General features: G+C 35.6%; 1 protein-coding gene across 1 annotated transcript in view; it reads right to left on the reverse strand.

Moving 5' to 3' along the window:
• Positions 1 to 3,559: 3,559 nt before the first annotated feature.
• The window catches only part of LOC138324703 (multiple epidermal growth factor-like domains protein 11), a 39,037-nt gene continuing 21,056 nt past the window's right edge, over positions 3,560 to 21,540 (reverse strand). Inside the window, exons 4-12 of the mRNA XM_069269754.1 lie at positions 21,225 to 21,433; positions 17,065 to 17,278; positions 16,658 to 16,765; positions 15,983 to 16,158; positions 15,273 to 15,404; positions 11,418 to 11,491; positions 10,432 to 10,926; positions 9,148 to 9,247; positions 3,560 to 8,587 (exon numbers count right to left, since the gene is read on the reverse strand). Of these exons, the coding sequence (XP_069125855.1) occupies positions 8,543 to 8,587; positions 9,148 to 9,247; positions 10,432 to 10,926; positions 11,418 to 11,491; positions 15,273 to 15,404; positions 15,983 to 16,158; positions 16,658 to 16,765; positions 17,065 to 17,278; positions 21,225 to 21,433 (1,553 nt within the window). The 3' untranslated portion in view covers positions 3,560 to 8,542. The remainder of the gene's footprint in view (positions 8,588 to 9,147; positions 9,248 to 10,431; positions 10,927 to 11,417; positions 11,492 to 15,272; positions 15,405 to 15,982; positions 16,159 to 16,657; positions 16,766 to 17,064; positions 17,279 to 21,224; positions 21,434 to 21,540) is intronic.

Raw genomic sequence — 21,540 nt, forward strand, 5'->3', positions numbered from 1 at the left:
GTACGTATCTGAACATGCACCTGGTAGGTACGTATCTGAACATGCACCTGGTAGGTACATATCTGAACATGCACCTGGTAGGTACATATCTAAGTTGATTCAGGGATGTTTATCTCAATACCATTTACTGTTATTATTAATGTTATAAATATATGACATTTCATCATAATGCAAAGCTTGCTCCCTCTTTTTTTTGGTATTTTTTTAATTAGAAAAAAAAAAAAAAAAAATTAACCAATTTATCTATAAGGTTATGAAGTTCATCAAATTCTTAGTACAGTATTACATGGACAAAATTTTTACAAATTGCAAATGAATGCTGGATCACTCCATGGAGTTTGGAAAATTAAAGTCAACCTGTTTAAAGAGCTAATTAAAAGTGTTAATGAGTGAGAAAGAAAATCGGGGAAATAAAATCTCTCACCAAACATGATCCTTCCCTCAAAAGATTAACGAGTTACTTAATATTCCTAAAAGTAATCATTTCCAGAATAGATCTAAAGAAGTGATAAGTATTATGGCCTTATTTTAGCATCTTAAGTAAATTAAAACTACCCTTACTAAAGTTCAACAGTTCATATATGATTCATTCATTTCCAACATTTTTCACCCCAATCCCCTTTCCCTTTCCCTAGCACAAGGAGTTGACAAACTATAAACATTTCTGGATTTAAAAGAAAATCATCCTTTCACAATCATAAAACAAAGTGGCTAGAATTCATGCAAGAGCTTCTAAATCATCAAAATTAATCCGCACCATAATTATGACTATATATATATTTACATAAAACAGAAAATCATTATTAAAATAGACTAGATCTACCAAATCAGACACTGAATTGGTCAAATAAAGCTGTAGTTAAATTAGGTTTCTTCTGAAGAAATTTTTGATTTGAAAACTACCATCTAGATATAAAAGTAATGTAAATATTAAATACAAAATAATATGCATGTAAAGAAACTATTCAATGTACAGGTATGATAAGACCCTATATCAGTCTCAATTTTTGTGAATTTCTCTGACAATCAGCACAGCAAAAATTACAAAGTTATGAGACATTCGGTTATTGGTCTTTTACTTAGTTATTTTTTTTTATGAAATCATTAGGCCGTTATCTCAGACGATCCAAAACTTTTCTTTAATGGGTGATAAAGTGAATTTTTATGGCAACGAAAATGCTCATTATAAGCAAAATTGAATTATATCCCTATGGTGATTATTTTTATCCCTGTGGTGATTATTTATATCCCTGTGGTGATTATTTATATCCCTATGGTGATTATTTATATACCTGTGTTGATTATCTACATCCCAATGGTGATTATTTATATCCTTATGCTGATTATTGATATCCCTGTTGTGATTATTTATATCCCAATGGTGATTATTTATATCCATATAGTGATTATTTATATCCCTGTGGTGATTATTTATATCTATATGGTGATTATTTATATCCCAATGGTGATTATCTATATCCATATAGTGATTATTTATATCCCTGTGGTGATTATTTATATCTATATGGTGATTATTTATATCCATGTGGTGATTATTTATATCCCTGTGTTGATTTTTTATATCCCAATGGTGATTATTTATATTCATATGGTGATTATTTATATCCATGTGGTGATTATTTATATCCCTGTGTCGATTTTTTATATCCCAATGGTGATTATTTATATTCATATGGTGATTATTTAATTCCCTGTGGTGATTATTTATATCCCTGTGATGATTATTTATATCCCAATGGTGATTATTAGCTCACCTGGTCCGAAGGACCGAGGTGAGCTTATGGGATACCGCAGCGTCCGGCGTCCGTCTTCATTGTCCGTTGTCCGGCGTCCGTCAACAATCGACTTCTTCTCCATAACCGCTGGTCGGATTTCAACAAAATTTGACTGGTAGCATCCTTATGGGCTACTAACTGAAAATTGTACAAATGATGGGGCTGATCCCCCGGGGGCCTGAGGGGTGGGGCCAAAACGGGTCAATTTGGCTATTTCCATATAAACGACTTCTTCTCTGAAACCAAGCATAGGATAGCACCCATAATGCAATGGTAGCATCCTTATAGGGTGGGGATTCAAAATTGTACAAATGATGGGGCTGAACCCCTGGGGGCTTGAGGGGCGGGGTCAAATGGGGTCAATTTGGCTATTTCCATAAAAACGACTTCTTCTCTGAAACTAAGCAAGAGATAGCACTCATAATGCAATGGTAGTATCGTTATAGGGTGGGGATTCAAAATTGTACAAATGATGGGGCTGACCCCCGGGGGGCCTGAGGGGCGGGGTCAAAAGGGGTCAATTTGGCTATTTCCATATAAACGACTTCTTCTCTGAAACCAAGCATGGGATAGCACCCACAATGCAATGGTAGCATCCTTATAGGGTGGGAATTCAAAATTGTACAAATGATGGGGCTGACCTCCCGGGGGCCTGAGGGGCGGGGTCAAAAGGGGCCAATTTGGCTATTTCCATATAAACGACTTCTTCTCTGAAACTAAGCATGGTATAGCACCCACAATGCAATGGTAGCATCCTTATAGGGTGTGGGATTCAAAATTGTGCAAATGATAGGGCTGACCCCCCGGGGGCTTGAGGGGCGGGGTCAAAAGGGGTCAATTTGGCTTTTTCCATATAAATGACTTCTTCTCTGCAATTAAGCGTGGTATAGCACCCATAATACAATGGTAGCATCCTTATAGTGTGGGGATTCCAAATTGTGCAAATGATAGGGCTGACCCCCCGGGGGCCTGAGGGGCGGGGTCAAAAGGGGTCAATTTGGCTATTTCCATATAAATGACTTCTTCTCTGCAACTAAGCATGGTATAGCACCCATAATGCAATGGTAGCATCCTTATAGGGTGGGGATTCCAAATTGTGCAAATGATAGGGCTGACCCCCGGGGGCCTGAGGGGCGGGGTCAAAAGTGGTCAATTTCCATATAAATGACTTTTTCTCTGCAAATTAACATGGGATTACGCTCATAATGCAATGGTTACATCCTTATAGGGTTTGGATTCAAAATTTTGCAAATGATGGGGCTGACCCCCCGGGGGCCTGAAGGGTGGGGTCAAAAGGGGTTGATTTAGCTATTTCCATATAAACGACTTCTTCTCTGCAACCAAGAATGGAAGAGCACTTATAATGCAATGGTAACATATTTATAGGGTTGGGATTTGAAATGATAGGGCTGACCCCCAGGGCCTTAGACGGCAATAGATGCGAGGTCAAAAAGGTCAATTAGGCTACTACTTTCATATAAATTACTTTGTCTCTGAACCTATGTATTGGATAGCATATTTGTATAGTATCAATAGCATCATTGTATGGTTGTGATTCAAAATTAAACTTTGGGAGTCAATTTTGCTTATTTTTCTAATTGTCAGAGTCTTGTGATAATTACTAACAAAAAACCAGGTGAGCGATACATGCCCTCTGGGCCTCTTGTTTATATCCCTATGGTGATTATCTATATCCCTATGGTGATTATTTATATCCCTGTGGTGATTATTTATATCCCTATGGTGATTATTCATATCCTTGGTGAAATCCCTATGGTGATTATTTATACCCCTGTGGTGATTATTTATATCCCTATGGTGATTGTTTATATCCCTATGGTGATTATTTATATCCCTATGGTGATTATTTATATCCCTATGGTGATTATCTATATCCCTATGGTGATTATTTATATCCCTGTGGTGATTATCTATATCCCTATGGTGATTATTCATATCCCTATGGTGAAATCCCTATGGTGATTATTTATACCCCTGTGGTGATTATTTATATCCCTATGGTGATTGTTTATATCCTATGGTGATTATTTATATCCCTATGGTGATTTTTTATATCCCTATGGTGATTATTTATATCCCTATAGTGAAATCCCTATGGTGATTATTTATACCCCTGTGGTGATTATTTATATCCCTATGGTGATTGTTTATATCCCTATGGTGATTATTTATATCCCTATGGTGATTATTTATATCCCTATGGTGATTATTTATATCCCTATGGTGATTATTTATATCCCTATAGTGAAATCCCTATGGTGATTATTTATATCCCTATGGTGATTATTTATATCCCTATGGTGATTATTTATATCCCTATGGTGATTATTTATATCCCTATGGTGATGACAAGGTGATTACTGTTAGTTTTTCATACCTGTACATTTACATAAGTACGTTACTGCCTATTGGATTTTGGTAGATGGGAAACAATGTAACAAGCCCTAGAAAGAAAATTAATTTGTCAAACACAGATCTCCACTGGGCTGTTTGATGTTCTACATGTGTCTATAAATAAATCTGATTTTACATTAAGATGTATATAATGGTTTTACGACTATGAAGATAATACAAAATCTATATCTTTTCTGAATAAAATAGTAAAAAAGTATTTGTCAGACAAAAATAACGAATGATTTAACATGTGAAAATAACATTGAAACAGCTAATATGTCGCTGTATATATCAAAACTTCCTCGTTATCTCCCAGAATTCTGTTTTGTCATTTGTTTGTCTCACAGGAGGTTGTATTGTGCTTCCACTTTTTTATAAAGAAACATCTCAAATAAAACTTCTCAACAAAAATATGTCATGAATAAAACTGAGTAAAGATAAATAAAATCAAATTTTCTCACAGACATAAACATCTAAAGCAATCATAAAAAAATATCTACATGTAATTGTAAAAGTTTTAAAAAGACAACAACCTATCAGAATCCAAGCTGTTGAAAATCAAAATAATTTTCCTTAATCAAATTAGTTAATCAACCTTAATCAACATCATCATTACAATACTATTTACAAACAAAAATAAAACTTGTTGTATCCGTTATTATCTCCCTTTAATCATAGTTATAACCTTCCCTAAGTAGCAATGACAACCTTATCATAGCTATAGTGATAACCTCCCTTAAGTGAAAAAGATAATCTCCCCATATGAACAGTATTAGCACTCCCTTATTAGTAAACTCCTCTAAGTAATAGTAATAATCACTCCTTATAAAAAGTGATAAACTCGCCTTAGTAAAATAGTTATCTCCCCTTAGTTACAGTGATAGCCTCCCTTTAGTATAGAAATTATCTCCCCTTAGTTACAGTGATAATCTCCCCTTAGTAAAGTAATTTTCTCCCCTTAGTTAGTGATAACCTCCCCTTAGTAAAATAATTATCTCCTCTTAGTTACAGTAATAGCCTCCCCTTAGTAATAGTTATTATCTCCCCCTAGTTACAGTGATAACCTACTCTTAGTAATAGTGATTATCTCCCCTTAGTTACAGTGATAACTTTCCCTTAGTAACAGTGATAACCTCCCCCTTATAACAGAAATAATCTCCTCTTAGTAATTGTAATTATCTCCCCTTAGTTACAGTAATAATCTCCCCTTAGTATAGTAATTATCTCCCCTTAGTTACAGTGATAATCTCCCCTTAGTATAGTAATTATCTCCCCTTAGTTACAGTGATAATCTCCCCTTAGTGTAATTACATCCCTTAGTTGAGATAAGTAGAGACATTTCAACACAAAACTTGAGGATTATTCCTATAGGTGGTGTTCAAATTCATAATGATTGTGGCCCAAAACATTTGAAGAAAATCTGATCCAGTTTAACCTGTCAAATCTGGCCCCTGTATAATCCAGAACACTGTCTATTCTGTTGTAACTGTATGACACTTTCCTTTGTAATTTATTGTAATTTAACCCTGTATAATTCAGAACATGTCTTTACCAGCCAAATAGGTTGGTCCCAGTGATCTCTGCTGTAGACAAGTTACACAAGATACAGAAATACATGTACCAATGGCATATATGTATTGAAATAATCATATGGAGTGAACTTTTACCCTTCTTTCATAAATTGGTTCAATAATTATCAATGAAATACAGCTTTATGTAAGATAATTATCAATGAAATACAGCTTTATGTAAGATGAAAAAGATAGAAAAGCAAGCACATCAAAGCATTAACAGTGCATTTGCAATGGGAAGATAAAAATTCTTCTATGCATGGAAGATGTATGATCTACATACAATGACATCAAACAATATACTGTCCAATTAAACACATATTTCTAATGCTAATTTTCAACACTTTTAAAAAATATACTATCAATAAAAGAATATCACTTGAATTTAGAAATTATAAAACAACTCATTTATGTAAATGTACATTTGAATATATATTGTTGAGAAAATTCATAGCACAACCTAAATTCTCTAGGCCTACCTTTGTAAATAGTTTCTAATCTATGGCTGATATATTACTTTCTTATTGATAAATATATAAATATGTATATATTTATAAAAGTCTGGCATAGATATAGAAAATGATCACAACATTGATGAATTAACATATCCGTATAAAAATTAAAACTTCATTGACAGATTACCTCCCTTAGATATATGTATTTTTTTTAATTTCAAACCTCAGAATCAACATTATTGCATGATTTTAGTAAGAAGGAACCAGTCTGTAGTTTCTAAAGTGGTTACTTTTACATACTTTTATTATCAATGAACTATTATATAGTATTATCCTTGAAAAAATCTTGTGAACTTTTATATATATATATATAATGATATCTTATTCTGAAATCGTCACATTAAACCACATTTTGAACAATATCTTGTCTATCTCCATAGTCTATGGTAATAAGTACTTGAAATTATGCTTGTGATGAGCATCTTGATAGAACAACTCTTCTTTGCAACTGAACATAAATATTGTGTGTCACTATTCAGATACTAGCACCACCTACCAACCCTCATCAACTAAGGGAGGTAATCAACTCAATTGAAATAACAAACCATATACAGCAGTATAATGATATATATGTAAGATTAAACAACTTGTCATCTTGAGCTGAGATTATATATTACAACGGATTTCATGTGGAATCCATACACCAATACACAAACAAATACAGGGGTTTGGTTTAGGGGTTTAGGGATAGAAAAATGACGTCCTTCGGGTATGACTAGCCCTCTGTTCCACTGGTTGTGTCGTCTTATTATGGTAGGACTGTATGACGTAACAAACATCGGTAGAGGGACTTACTGTCCTCAAATGTCATTTCGCTATCTAAAAACCATCACATCACAGACAACAGATAATATACCATATAGCCGGATATATTCGTGGGTATGATTTTTTTTCAATATCACAGGACATTGCTATGATTGAAAATTTGATCTGCCAAAAATTGAGAAATTATTGAACGATATATAACCTTCAATCTACATCACGAAAAACCGGTAAAATCTGATTTTCTTGTTTTAAGATCAAATTACGAAAAATTTTGATCCGCAAAAATAACGGGCTATACAGGATAACATGAAAACATCTTAAAGAAACATGTTTTAAAACAACTATTGGAACTTTAAAATACTCCATTGTAATCTGTATTGTATCACATTGGTCTCACTAACATCAACAGGGGAATGGATAGACAAAAACAGAAACAGAAAAACAGAAAGTAAACAATGGACGAAAAGTAAACAATGGAACAGAAAAATAACCCAATGGAACAGAAAGTAAACAATGGAATGTAAAGTAAATAAATCCTCACAAACATAAGAACTCACAAAGATACATTGTAAAATAATGAAAAGAACAAAACAAACATAATATCTATGCTTTCCTGTACATACCATAAACAAACAATAACAAAAATCAACAAAAGTACAAAAGGGCAGTTTGATTGTGAAATAAACAAATGTCCTGGAATGCTTTTAATTTTTTTGGGGAACATGCAAAACATTCCTTTTTGCAAAGGTGCAAATAAATGTATTTGTAAAATAACTTTTTATCTATTATGCTATTGATCAAATTGTCCTGATAAATAGGACAATTTTCTCTTTTTCTTTATTTTATAGTCATAGCCATGTATGTTTTTGAATATATAGAGAATACATCACCGGGGTCTTAAAACATAAGCTGTATTTTGGTGAGAGTTAAGAAAGCTACTTTTTCCTTTCTAACTGGAGTCAAAAATACTGCTAATATTTTGAAACACTGACGCTATTATTTTTTATCCTGCAGCATTCATAAAAAACAAACATATTTTAGCTGAAAGATGTCAACAATGTTGGAAATCTATTAATCTTTCAAATAATGTTTCATATCAGAAGTAGATCAGTGAAATCGGCACACATGCGGAAATTCTAAAATACATCTGTTTTTCGATCAATGGTGAATATAGCAAAAATTTATGTGGTAGGTATATTCTGACAGCATCAATGCTGGTTATAGGATAAAAAATATTCTCTAAGCTTTTCCAACACAATGACAATAGAATAATAACTTAATCAGCAACAAAGAAACAAACCAAAACAAAAGAATGATAACGGAGGACAAACTCTGTACATTTAAGTCGACTAGAGTTATCCCATCTTTTCTTGATGAGGTGTTAAATTATTGCTGAATAATTATCACATTTAGAATCGTCGCGTCCAGCAGCTACAGTATTTCAGACATGTTTCCTGCTAACACCACAGGCTTGTTAGTGTTACACCAGGGTACTAACGGACATCTGTATCTCTCCATTTCCTGTCTGTAAAACGATAAAATGGATGTAAGAAACACAGCAACAGCGTTTATGGTAACGCACTCCAGCTTTTCTAGAAAAAGTCGCAATTTATATTACAGAAAATACGATATTTCTCCAGTTCTGAAGTATTTCTTTATGACAATGTTCAATAAAAGTATGATATTTCTTTGTAATAACATATAACTTATGTGCATAAACATTAAAATAAATGAAATTTGAAATACTGAGCACTCCAGCTATTCGCAATATTCGTTTTTTTGCGTAAAATTCTGTGGTCCTGATTTTTTACTTCTTTATCTTTGTATATCAACTTAGTGTATTTCAATCAATTTTTACATGACTTCCAGTTATTTGAATAAAAAATCTTTGATTCTATAATAAAACTATATTTTAATGTATTTTTGTCGAAAATTGCTGATATGCGTTTCAATGTACTTCATTTTTCCTAAAAATCAACATGATGACACTTTAAAGTTATCGTGTATCCCATAACAAAAAGATAGAACAAGATAGAGTAAGATATTGCAGCAAAAAAAACCCATTAATTTGAAAATTAAACTTACCCATCTGCGTGACAGAGATGCTGACAGTTTGCGGACCATGGGTGTAAAAGGAGGTCTTTTGTCTGGGACCGAGTTCCAACACTGTTCAATACACTGAGACCTGTCAAAATACATAACATATCATAGAGATGACAAATGGTATTTTTTCTCTATTTAACAAAAAGAAAAGAAGAATTAGTAGTTTTCTTCAGGTATAAATATACTTACTTTACACCATTACCACCAAGGAAAGTATCTAATTTTACTTCAAATTAAGAATATTAAAAACAATTAACAGTATCCCAAAACAACAGATCCCAGAAGAGAAATCTTGGTGCCCACCAAAGATTGATCTATGTCTGACAAATGAAAGAGGAATCTTTTCTCTTCTTTTCAATTAAACTTCTTTTTTCTGCTTTTCAAACTAAAACTATCAAAATCCAAGGCGATTTTCATAGCCCACCGTCAGATGATGGTGGGCTAAAAATTTCGTGGCACTTTATCCAATACGGAATGAAGTACTAATTGCACTTGAACCAAAAGTAAAATAAATGATTTTATATCATATTTTGTTTTAATTTGACATGCACAATTAAACACCAATTATAGTTCAAATGATGAGTATCGGTTATGCTCTGTCGGCAGTGGAGCATCTTTAACACATGGAAAATAAGTGGAATTAAAAACTGATCACAACAAGCTAAAGTCCTGTACCGTAAATACCTGTGTCATGAGATTAGTTTCTCTTTCTCAGTGGATATTTATACCATATATGTATGATCCTTAATGGCTGACTTACTGGATCATACTGGTGAAGGAAAGCTAAAGTTTATAGAGAAAACCCACCAATTTACAACTAGTGCTGTCGCTAGAGTGGCAGACTAATACCACCCGCTTGTGCTAATTAGGCCTTTTAATTAGTAATAACTCCATTAATAGGGGACATTGGAGAACTCTATGTAGTTTACTCAAATCCTCTTGATGTTCTGTGTACCAAATTTCATCAAAGTCTGTCAAGTAGTTTAGGAGGAGTTCACTGGACATAAATTGTGTCTACAGACAGACGGACAGAAGGACAACCTGATTCAGTATACCCCCTTAACTTTGTTGCGGGGGGTATAATGTCAAGTAATCACAGACTTTGAATCACAATCAGAGATGTACAAATATAATTCTGATCAATTCAATATTTGGGGCCACCATAGATACATTCTAACAATTATATAAAAGTTTTATCAAAGTCCTGTACAATTTATAAACACCAAGTTGATATATCCAGTACAATGAAAGTTTTGAGAAACTCACAGGAACCTGTCACAGTTGAGTGGAATAGTGAGGTAGGCGTGCGCGGCCAACCTGGTCTGTGTAGTAGAGATTCTGTGAGCTTCAGCAGTGCTTGGTCCAGGGCTTCTGTCATAATGAGGACTTGTTCCTGAGGGTGCTGGACGATCTTGAAGACTTGAATTCTCTTTATTAGGACTTTCTCTGGTATCTTGATGACTTGCCCCATGGGTTTTATTGGGACTTGCTCCCTTGGTTCTGTGATGCTGAGGATTTGATCCAGATGCTGAGTGATCTTGTGGAATTGCTCCAGGGGCTGGATGTGCCTGTGGACTTGCCCCAGGGGCTGGTTGCCCATGTGGACTTGCCCCTTTGGTTTTATGATTATTAGGACCTGTCCCTGGGGTTGAGAGGTAACTAGGATTATGTGCCTGACTGACTCGTTGCTCTGTTGTATCATGTAGATTTGTGCTGCTGCCCAGAGTAACAATTTCCCATAGCAACACACCAATACCCCACCTATAAGATAAAGGTTCAACACATCAAGCTTGGTATTATGTGCACAACAAGAGGCCAATGGGCCTTTACGGTCATCTAACTATTGGCACAATATAACATAGTCATTTAAAGAATTTAGCCTATTTGACCCCTGTGACCTTGATTGAACAGACTTGTTAGCCTTTCATCCCAGCATGCTACAGGCCAAATATCAGTGCCCTGGGCCTTTCGGTTATTGAGAAGAAGTTGTTTGTATGAATAGTTTACGCATATAGTAGATGGCAGACGGCGGACAGCGGGCAATGACGGACGGTGCATGATGACAATAGGTCATCCTGACACTTTGGGTCAGATGACCTAAAATAGGCATTTAATATTTAATCTATTTTAAACTTTTACAATTATATTAATATAAGCATAAAACATTAACAAGCCTAGGAATTTGTTTAGCATGAAACAGCTTACAAATCATTCAGTTCATGTCAGTCAGAAGTCAAGTGTAATGTACATACATATCAGTGTTATTGGAGTAGACATCATCTGCTCGAGCTTCTGGTGGCATCCACGCTAGAAATCTTTGTGGTAACTGAAACAAAGCAATAACATACATACTAGAAATCTTTGTGGTAACTGAAACAAAGCAATAACATACATACTACAAATCTTTGTGGTAACTGAAACACAAAAATTATATCCATGAAACAGGAATTTGTTGTTACTGAAACATAGCAATAATATCCATGTACAATTATTAGTAGCCCAGGGTTCTCACTAAGTTTTTTAATAGATGGTTGAAAATTAATAATATGTGGCTGGGGGCAGCAGGCCCTTATGCAATGGGGACAACCTACGTCATCGGAAGTGATATCGGGCACACAAAAACAATGAAAAAACGTCCGCTTCAAGATGAAAATCGGCTGAAATTATGACATAAAAGCAATGCATCTTCTAAACCTATCGTGCGTCAAAGACAGTGTATTGTTAGAGACTCTGTGAAACTAAAAGATATCGCCAAACTAGCTCAGATAATGCAAACACCTCGACACAATATCTTTCGACAGCAGGGACATCGGTCACATTTTATTCAATAAAACGTAACAAGTTGTAAAAAATAAATTTTGCTGCCACTAAACCATCCCGTTTACTAATATGTAATATATGACGATTGAAAGAAAATATTTCATTCATTATATCTTCTAGTGGAGAAACATAGACGGTGCTTAATTAGAAATTATGAAAGTGATATCGGTCACACTTAGAACTTTAGGGGTAACGGTCACATCCAAAGTTACGAAAACTGAATATTACAGCATTGTACATGTAGTCGTTATTTACGCATTCATGCAACTCCAGTGGAAAAGCGCCAATACACTTTTATTGAATTTATCTGATCTTGAAAGATGACTTTTTAACCGATTATCAGCAAATGGTTGGCGAGCTACAAAAATGTATAAAAAACCTTTCCCCCATGTCATCCATCCGTCTTTTGTTTCTGTTATTTCTCTGAAAGTCCTGGAGGGGTTTCATATGTAGATCCAGTTATGTATAAAATATTTCGGGATCAATCAGAAATCGAGATGGGAAACAAGAAAACATCATTTGGTTCGATACAAATACATGTATTTGTCAGAGAGTATTAAGGATCTATTTAAATTTCATGTTTAGAAAGTCATCTTTCTTGATTCTAATAGTTGAACTTGCTGCTATGGTTCAAATTCCACATGTGAGCATAGTTATGCATATTTCATTTTGGGACCGATCCATGGACACAATGACCAACTTGTAGTCATCTTTGGTTTTCATATAGGAGTTATTACCCATATTTATGTACTTAATGGACCTTTCTGGAATTTTTTAAGTACTACCTCTCTCTTTACCATTGTTGTGCATAATGCACCAATTAAAGCGTGGTAGTCGACAACTTGAAGTTTGTTGCCATGTAGACATACAATTATCAAATATCATGTTTGATATAGATATTTTGATATTCATTTATGTCATAGGGTTGTATTTATTAATGCTCATTTTTGGGACAGATAATATTACAAAATAATGAATATTTGGCTATCTTGGATATTTTTGACTACCACGGTGCTTAATAGCATCCATATACATGTAGATATATTTACTTTTTCACAGCAACCCCACTATTTATACTTACCAAGTGCATTTGACATTCAGGGGTGAATGATCTGCTATCCGCCTATTTTCATGTAACGTCATAATTTGTGTGCCATCGATCACATAAACTATAGTTGTTTCATCCTTGACGATATTGCTTTTTTCCTTAGATATGCAAATATCTTTAAATGTTATCATACAATAGTTATCAAATGAAAATGCGTCCAGTTGAAAATTAGGGGAGCATGAATGCCAACTGGACATCGGCTAATTCAACATGAAGCGCTGAAGATATTGGACCCACATATCAAATTGACTTATTTGCAAATCCAATGGTAGACGTCACGATATTTCCTGGGCCTCTTGTTATCGACTGATTTGCTTTTATAATTTGTTTGCGTATGATCATTTGTGATATTGTTGTTAAGATATATTCTATTTACCTTTTCAATCATTATTGTGTGTTTATTTGTATAAAGCAAATTATTGAGTTGAAAATCTTTGGAGAAACTATCAGTGAACTGTCATGAAGAACTGTACAAACCCTATCAGCTAAAAACCCTCAGTGATTCTGGCTATCATGTATTCACGTATCTCTGTTGCTTATAGATCAGTGTGGTTTTCCTTTTGTTTACATCGGATGCCTTTACATCTTTAAGTTTTATGTAGTTTCTTATATATTGTCACTGCGAAGTTTTTAAATTATAATTACTTTAACACAGAAACGTACTTCAAAATAGTACAATGGTACTACATGGAGATGTAATTTGTCTTGGTAAGGGTTGCCCCAGTTCTACTTTGCTTCAGCAAGCATTCCACGCAAAAGCAATGCAAGAACAAATGGGTATGTACAAATACATGTATAGACAAAAACAAAACAATATACAGTGTACGAATAACCAAAGTATTCAGCAAAAAAACAGTTACGATAATAGTTAATGATGTTTCATGTATCTCGGTAGTATTTCCTCTTGAATGATTAGATAAGGAAAACAAAGCTGCAATATTTCAGCAATCTTTACGAAGCGACAAACCCTTTCAAAAACTTTGGATTTGACCGTTACCATGTGAACAACATTCTTTTCAAAAACAACAAAACGCCAATTATACAGGTACGTCACTTTTGAAGCGGATAAAATGAACTATAGTTACTACTTGAAATATAAGGTAATTTATATCAGTAAATAACAATAAAGTTACGAAATTTACACTTGACATATTTTCAGTGAATAAATTGTGACCGATAGCCACGCTGTCGAAACAAAAAACGGACAGATGACGAGCAATGGACGAAAGGCGATTTCAATAGCTCGCCAACCATTTGCTGATAGTGGGTTAAAAGTCGTCTTTCAAGATCAGATAAATTCAATAAAGGTATTTTTGCGGCGTATCCATTGGAGTAGCATGCTGCTTAAATAACGACTACATGTACAATGCTGTTATATTCAGTTTTAGTTACTTTGGATGTGACCGTTACCCCTAAAGGTCTAAGTGTGACCAATATCCCTTTTATAATTTCTAATAAAGCACCGTCTATGTTTCTCCACTAGAAGATATAACGAATGAAATATTTTCTTTCAACATTCATATATTACACTTTAGTAAACGGGACAGTTTTGTGACAGCAAAACTTGTTTATTTACAACTTATAACGTGTTTGTGAAAAAATGTGACCGATATCCCTGCTGTCGAAAAATATTGTGTCGAGGTGTTTGCATTATTTGAGCTAGTTTGACGATTTCTAATAGTTTCACAGAGTCTCTAACAACACACTGTCTTTGACGCACGATAGATTTAGAAGATGCATTGCTTTTATGTGATAATTTCAGCCGCTTTTCATCTTGAAGCGGGTGTTTTTTCATTGTTTTTGTGTGCCCGATATCACTTCCGATGACGTAGGTTGTCCCCATTGTTATGGTGGCTAATACTTATTTCTGACAAAAATAGCCGGTTGTAAACAAAGAAATAGACGGCTGTTTTTGCCGGCAACCGGCTTTTAACCAGAACCCTGTAGCCTGTAATATTTTTACTCAGGAGACCATAAAAATGACTGATCCCCACCAAGCAGTATGTAGCCTTGCCTTGTACTCGCACGTGTACCAATTCAATGTCATAGCATAGGATGCACGATACAAAGTGCAAAATGATGTGTGGTACCTTGACTATTTGATTGACAGTTGGTGCTAGCTCTCACATCAACAATAATCTGTGGGGAAAGAATCAAAGATTATAAATACTGTAGTTACCTTTCTGGCACGTACTGCTCCATTTACTTTATCAGCATCTCTGTACTTGACGGCGAAGTGGAAGTTGGCCAGTTTGGCTGTGTAGTCGTTGTCAAGGTATACACTCTGAGAACCAACCAGTCGGTGTATAATCTAAAATAAAAAAATCAACAATAACACTTTGCTATAACAAATTACATTTGACCATGAGAAACATTTCGCTATCGAGTTTCGAATTCTGAAAGTATAAGTTAAAAGTCATTGACTGATTTCATCCTCTACTCTAGGTAGAGTAAGTCATAAGCATAAAATCAAAAGACATTCACATGTTACCATAGAGATGCATACTTTAGTTTCTTCTGATACTTTATAAAGCAATCTGTAATTTTGACCTGATTTTTAAACAGGAAATGTGTTATATTGAATCATTAAGGAAAAGCCAGGTTTAGATGGTGGTGGAAATCCGGAGTACCCGGTGAAAAAACATTGACCAGTGGTAAGTACCTTGTAACTGCCGCACATGCGTTTCCATCATTTATCAAGATAACCAATGATTCTACTCTGGAGTCAGGTGGAGCAGATGAAGGCTCTGTCTTTTGTTTTCAAGTGTCATAATATTATTTATCATCCTCATATACTGTTAAAAATGCAAAATAGGATACTTTCCTTTACTTCTGAAAAAAATATTCCTTGAAAGATTTTTTTAAGTTTCCAGTAAAATTAAAATTTACCTTATTGTTGTGTAGAAATATCAGGGCATTGAGAATGTCTACCACAAATCTGATGAGTTCTATGTAACAAAGCTGGACAGTATTGGTGGCTGGGTCACTAGACGACAACTTCAGATTAGTCAGGTACTTCTTTAGATCACCGTAGACACAAGCTTCAAATACACTATGTATAAACCCTGAAACAGCCAAATTTTCTCCTTAATATAGTACAGATCTCTGATAACGATGCAAAAAAAGAAAGAAAATTACACAGCATTAATAATTTTCCATTTTTTATTTCATCATTCTTATTATTTCAAGGGTTACTATCACTGTTGATATGTCCACCCCTGGACTATGTTATAGCAGAACTGAAGGTTCTGTGTGTGACAACTTGTGTATACGATGTGGCAGGGTATTTTGGTCATTTGATGCACATCATAAGTTATCAGTTGATACAATAATGGTACACTAGTTGGCCAATGTTTTGATGTAATCTTCAAATTCTCCTAACATGCTGTGACATAGTACAGGGGTGGATATAACTACAGTGATAGTAACCACTGGAGTATAAAGGATGGTAGTTTCCTAACATGATATCTTAATGGTACATCTAGTTAAATAAATGATTTTATTATGTAATAAGTAAAAGATCAATTTATAACCATGACATATCATCAACTGATATGTACTTACTTTCATTTTCACAAAGCCCTATATAGGAGAGGATGTTCCTGTGGAGATTTAGGTTACGTGTAACCTCAACATCCTGGAGAAAGTCTGCCTGAACTCTCCTTTGTGTAGCTGTAACAGATGAAAACATGAAGTAGAGGTCAAGTCTTTGAATTTCAATACAATGTTAAAGTCACAGAATCAAGCTTGTCGCAAGAGGGATTGAAATAAGAAGTTCTAAGGTGGATAAACTTGATCAATACCTTACTAAATTGTAAACTTGATTGGTATTTAGGAAGTGTGATATTTGATTAAAAACCTTGCAAAATGTAGAAGAAAATTTTAATAAAATTTTCACTATTACTATTTTTTTACTTTACTACTTTTACTATTTTACAATTGACCTTGACCTCTACTTGACCTAAACTGACCTTTACAGAGCAGTTTCACCATTACTGTCGACCTTGACTGTGTGTGTTGCAGACTACCAATTTTGACCATATAAAACAATCCTTTCATCTCGGTCGTCTCAAGCTGGAGGTCAGCAGGGTCAATGGTCAGACTGCCCGCTCTGGCCAAAGGTGGACTGGATATCATGGCTATGGGCTGGTCACTTCCATCTCCGGACGTCTTTCTTACTGAGTTCTGTACACCACAAGACTTGTATTAAATGATTCACAAACAGCTGTTGTGTGTAAGCAATTACATGACCAGAATACGACTATAATTATATGACTTATGTAGACAGTAAATCAGTTACTGAAAACCTCACACTATGGTTAAAGATGCTCCACTGCTGACAAATGGTGGTTTTTCTCTATCAAAAACCGGAACAGATGAATTCATATTTTTTTCACTAACAAAAATTACTTTCTTACCACCATTACCATTACTGAAAAGTTTGGGACCTCTTATTTTACTTCAAGAAAAAAATATTAAAAACGATTAATTGCATCCTGAAAAAAATCTATGGCACTATGGACTATATAGGATGAAGTAGTGATTGGGCATGTACCAAAAGCAAAATATATTATTTCATATGCATTTTTTTGTTAATAAGACATATATACACGATTAAACATCAATTATTGTAATAAGTATCATGGTTGAAAGTAAGTTTTTGAACACTGATGATAGATAATTTAAGGTCATTTGGCAGAATCAATATTGTCTATACTACAATGTATTACCATATAGCCATTTATTTTCGTGGGGATAATATTTTCGCAATTACACAGCACATTGCTATAATCTTGAAAATTCGATCTGCGTAATAATGAGAAATGGGGTCAGAGCCAAAATTTACACAAACTCTGTTTCCCTTCCCCCAAGGATGTTTCTGGCAAAATTTGGTAATATTCCATGCAGAACTCAAGTAGCAATTTAAAGGATTTACCTCTAATTCCCCTATTGGGCCCCACTCTTTCTGCTGCAGGGGGTCAGAGCCAAAATTTATACAAATTCTATTTCCCTTCCCTCAAGGATGTTTCTGGTCAAATGTGGTTACAATCCATAGCAGCCTGTTACTCTTCCCTCAAGGATGTTTCTGACTAAATGTTGTTACAATCCATAGCAGCTTGTTACCCTTCCCTCAAGGATGTTTCTGACTAAATGTGGTTACAATCCATAGCAGCCTGTTACCCTTCCCTCAAGGATGTTTCTGACTAAATGTGGTTACAATCCACAGCAGCCTTTTACCCTTCCTTCAAGGATATGTTTCTGGCTCTTTATACCACTATATATGTAACCCTGGTCAATACTAGCCGCAATATATCGCTCGGGTAGAGAGAACTTCTCTTTAGCTCGATCGGTTGAGCGTCAGACTAGTAATCCAGAGGTCCCGAGTTCGATCCCCGGCAGAGGCAGGTATTAAAATTATTGTAAATTTTGCACCCTGTTACATTGGCGCCCATGTAGGGACCTCTGGATCGAACTCGGGACCTAGGGAGAACTTCTCTTTAGCTCAATCCGTTGAGCGTCAGACTAGTAATCCAGAGGTCCCGAGTTCGATCCCTGGCAGAGGCAGGTATTAAATTTATTGTAAACCCTGCACCCTGTTACATTGGCGCCCATGTAGGGACTCGGGAATGATACTTCATGATACCTGCGAAGGAATTGTTGTGACCCCTGGAAACTCGAGGACGAGTTGATTCCTGGAGGGGGAATATGTAACCCTGGTCAATACTAGCCGCAATATATCACTCGGCTAGAGAGAACTTCTCTTTAGCTCGATCGGTTGAGCGTCAGACTAGTAATCCAGAGGTCCCGAGTTTGATCCCCGGCAGAGGCAATTAAAATTATTGTAAATCCTGCACCCTGTTACATATACTAATTTTCATTGAAATTAGAAACCTAAATATGAAAATAGGAAGTTGGTTAAGCGGCCATCTTTGAATACCAAAATATTTGAATGTTGTTTGCCATCCCTTAAAACCTCTATAGACCAATTTTCATTGAGATCGGAGAGCGAACCTGAAAACAGGAAGTGGGCCAGTGGCCATCTTTGAATCCAATAATCTTTAAGAAAATGTTTGCACGTTGTTCGCCATCCCTTAAAACCCTTATATACCAATTTTCATTGAGACCGGAGACCGAAACCTGAAAACAGGAAGTGGGCTCAGCAGCCATCTTGGAATACCAAAATCTTTACGAAAATGTTTGCACTTTGTTGCCATCCCTTAAAACCCCTATAGACCAATTTTCATTGAGATCAGTGACTGAAACCTGAAAACAGGAAGTGGGCCAGCGACCATCTTGGAATACAAAAAATCTTTACCAAAATGTTTTCATGTTGTTCGCCATCCCTTAAAACCCCTATAGACCAATTTTCATTGAGGTCGGAGACCGAAACCTGAAATCAGGATATGGGCCCTGGCAGCCATTTTGGACTTCCGGTAGTGAAAAAAACCCTTTATACACCACCCCATACCCTATGGAGTATGTCTACTAAGTTTTATGATAATCAGCCCAGCAGTTTCTGAGAAAAGTGTCGGAAACCATACCGGCAGAAGAAAGTGGAAGAAAAACCTGAGCAAAAAAAATATGTCCCCCTACTTCGTTCCAATCCATGCAGAACTCTATGACTAGTAGCGATTTACTGTTGTGTCAGTCTAACCGTTGACAAAATAAATGATGTAATACCTCGATATGTTTAGCCACAGTATTATCAACTGGTCGAGTGGTTCTGTCAATTGTCTGGAGGGGTGGAGTTTAGATAGCCTACCCGACGTCAGGCGATAGAACGAGTGGGCGGAGTTTTTTTGACAATGTTCTAGAGTTTGAAAGGCAATATGGCTGCGCCTGATAAGAAAAATGTGTGTGGAAGATCTTATGCTAACGGGATACTGACGGACGGTAAACTTCTTAAATACTTTATCTTCATTATAAACGAAAGGATTATCTTTTTTCATAAGATTAGTAAAATAACTGATGTTACGAGAGAGGTTGTCACAAGATTATATAGAATGTGACTGCATGGGGGATATTTGACCCAGTCGTCTGTTCATTGGAACACAAGCAAAATTTCCAACAAAGTCTTAAGTTTATAGAATAAACAGTCATAAAATAATGACCAGTTTATCGGAGAGGAATGTCCGTACGCCGCAAATGGTTCCATCGGCGATTTTAGAGTTTAGAGGAAATTTGTTGCATTTCCACGTAGAAGTCCTAACGATAACAACGTTAGATCGACGAGCGTACGATGTTTGTCCTTGAATGTTTGAAAAAACGACACATTCTGTAAGAAATCCATTAACAGCCGATAAATCTAGAGTGAATTAAAAGTACTTTAGACGGTATTAATATTTAAGAAGTTGATTGATAAAGAAACAAACAGAGGTAAACTTACTGCGAGGCGGGCCTCACAGCAGCCATTACGTTGTTCTCGAAGTAACGTTTGTGACGCACATTTCCTACCGTGAATTACGCTAGCGATGATGCGAAAAGTTATCCAGTCTATCCCGGCTGAAAAACGGACAGCAGCTCATGAAAACCACATTATCGCATGTAATGCCAGAGCTTTCTTTAAAGAAACGTCTGTTGTAAAAACTGCGGGTAATAGAAAGTATGGACACATCCTGCAGTTCTTATGAATACGGTAATACCCGATGAGTTCAGGATAGATCTATCACACGTGGGTCACACATATCACACGATGTAAGCCACGCCCACCAACCAATCAACTCGCAATTAGCATTATATTATAACCCAGTATGCAATAGGTATTGCGCAAGTTGCGCGGCGAGTACATCACAGTCATCATCAACGGTTAGACCGACACGACAGTAAAGGAAATGCTGACGAACAGACAGACAGACAACGCACCATGATATAAGCTCAACGGCCCTTTAGGTCAGGTGAGCTAATAAGCAGGAACGTCTTAGTTTAGTCTTCAGGACGACCAGCTGTCAATGAAGGATATGCAAATTAATGTGATTTCCTTTTTAGCTGCATTTCCAGATATATGACGTCAGTCCAGTCACACTTATTTGAAGGTAACTTTCAATATTGTAAAACACTAGTTAATTACAAAGGAGCCTGGAAATTTTAACAAGATTTTTCATAATTTTGTGTAGATTTTACCAGGTAATACCTGAAAGTTCGGAGGGCCATTAGGAAGGCCGTTTTCACTCTTCTTTTTTAGGGCACAGGCTCCGGGACATTTACCACGTCTGTGACACACAGCTCCAACCACGATGACTATGACGGTGAGAACTACGCCCACAGTCGCACTAGTAGATATAGCGATAGTACTTCTCTCACTGTCTGGTTCCTGTGTGTAGTGTACAATCCTTAATGACTCTGCAATATTGGCATAAATTGTTAACACAAAAGAATATTTAATGTAAAGGAAATACAATGAAATACACCAGGGAAATTCTAGGTATACATGCAGATTCTTTATAACA

This window comes from Argopecten irradians, chromosome 6 (assembly GCF_041381155.1).
Source record: "Argopecten irradians isolate NY chromosome 6, Ai_NY, whole genome shotgun sequence".
NCBI lineage: Eukaryota > Metazoa > Mollusca > Bivalvia > Pectinida > Pectinidae > Argopecten > Argopecten irradians.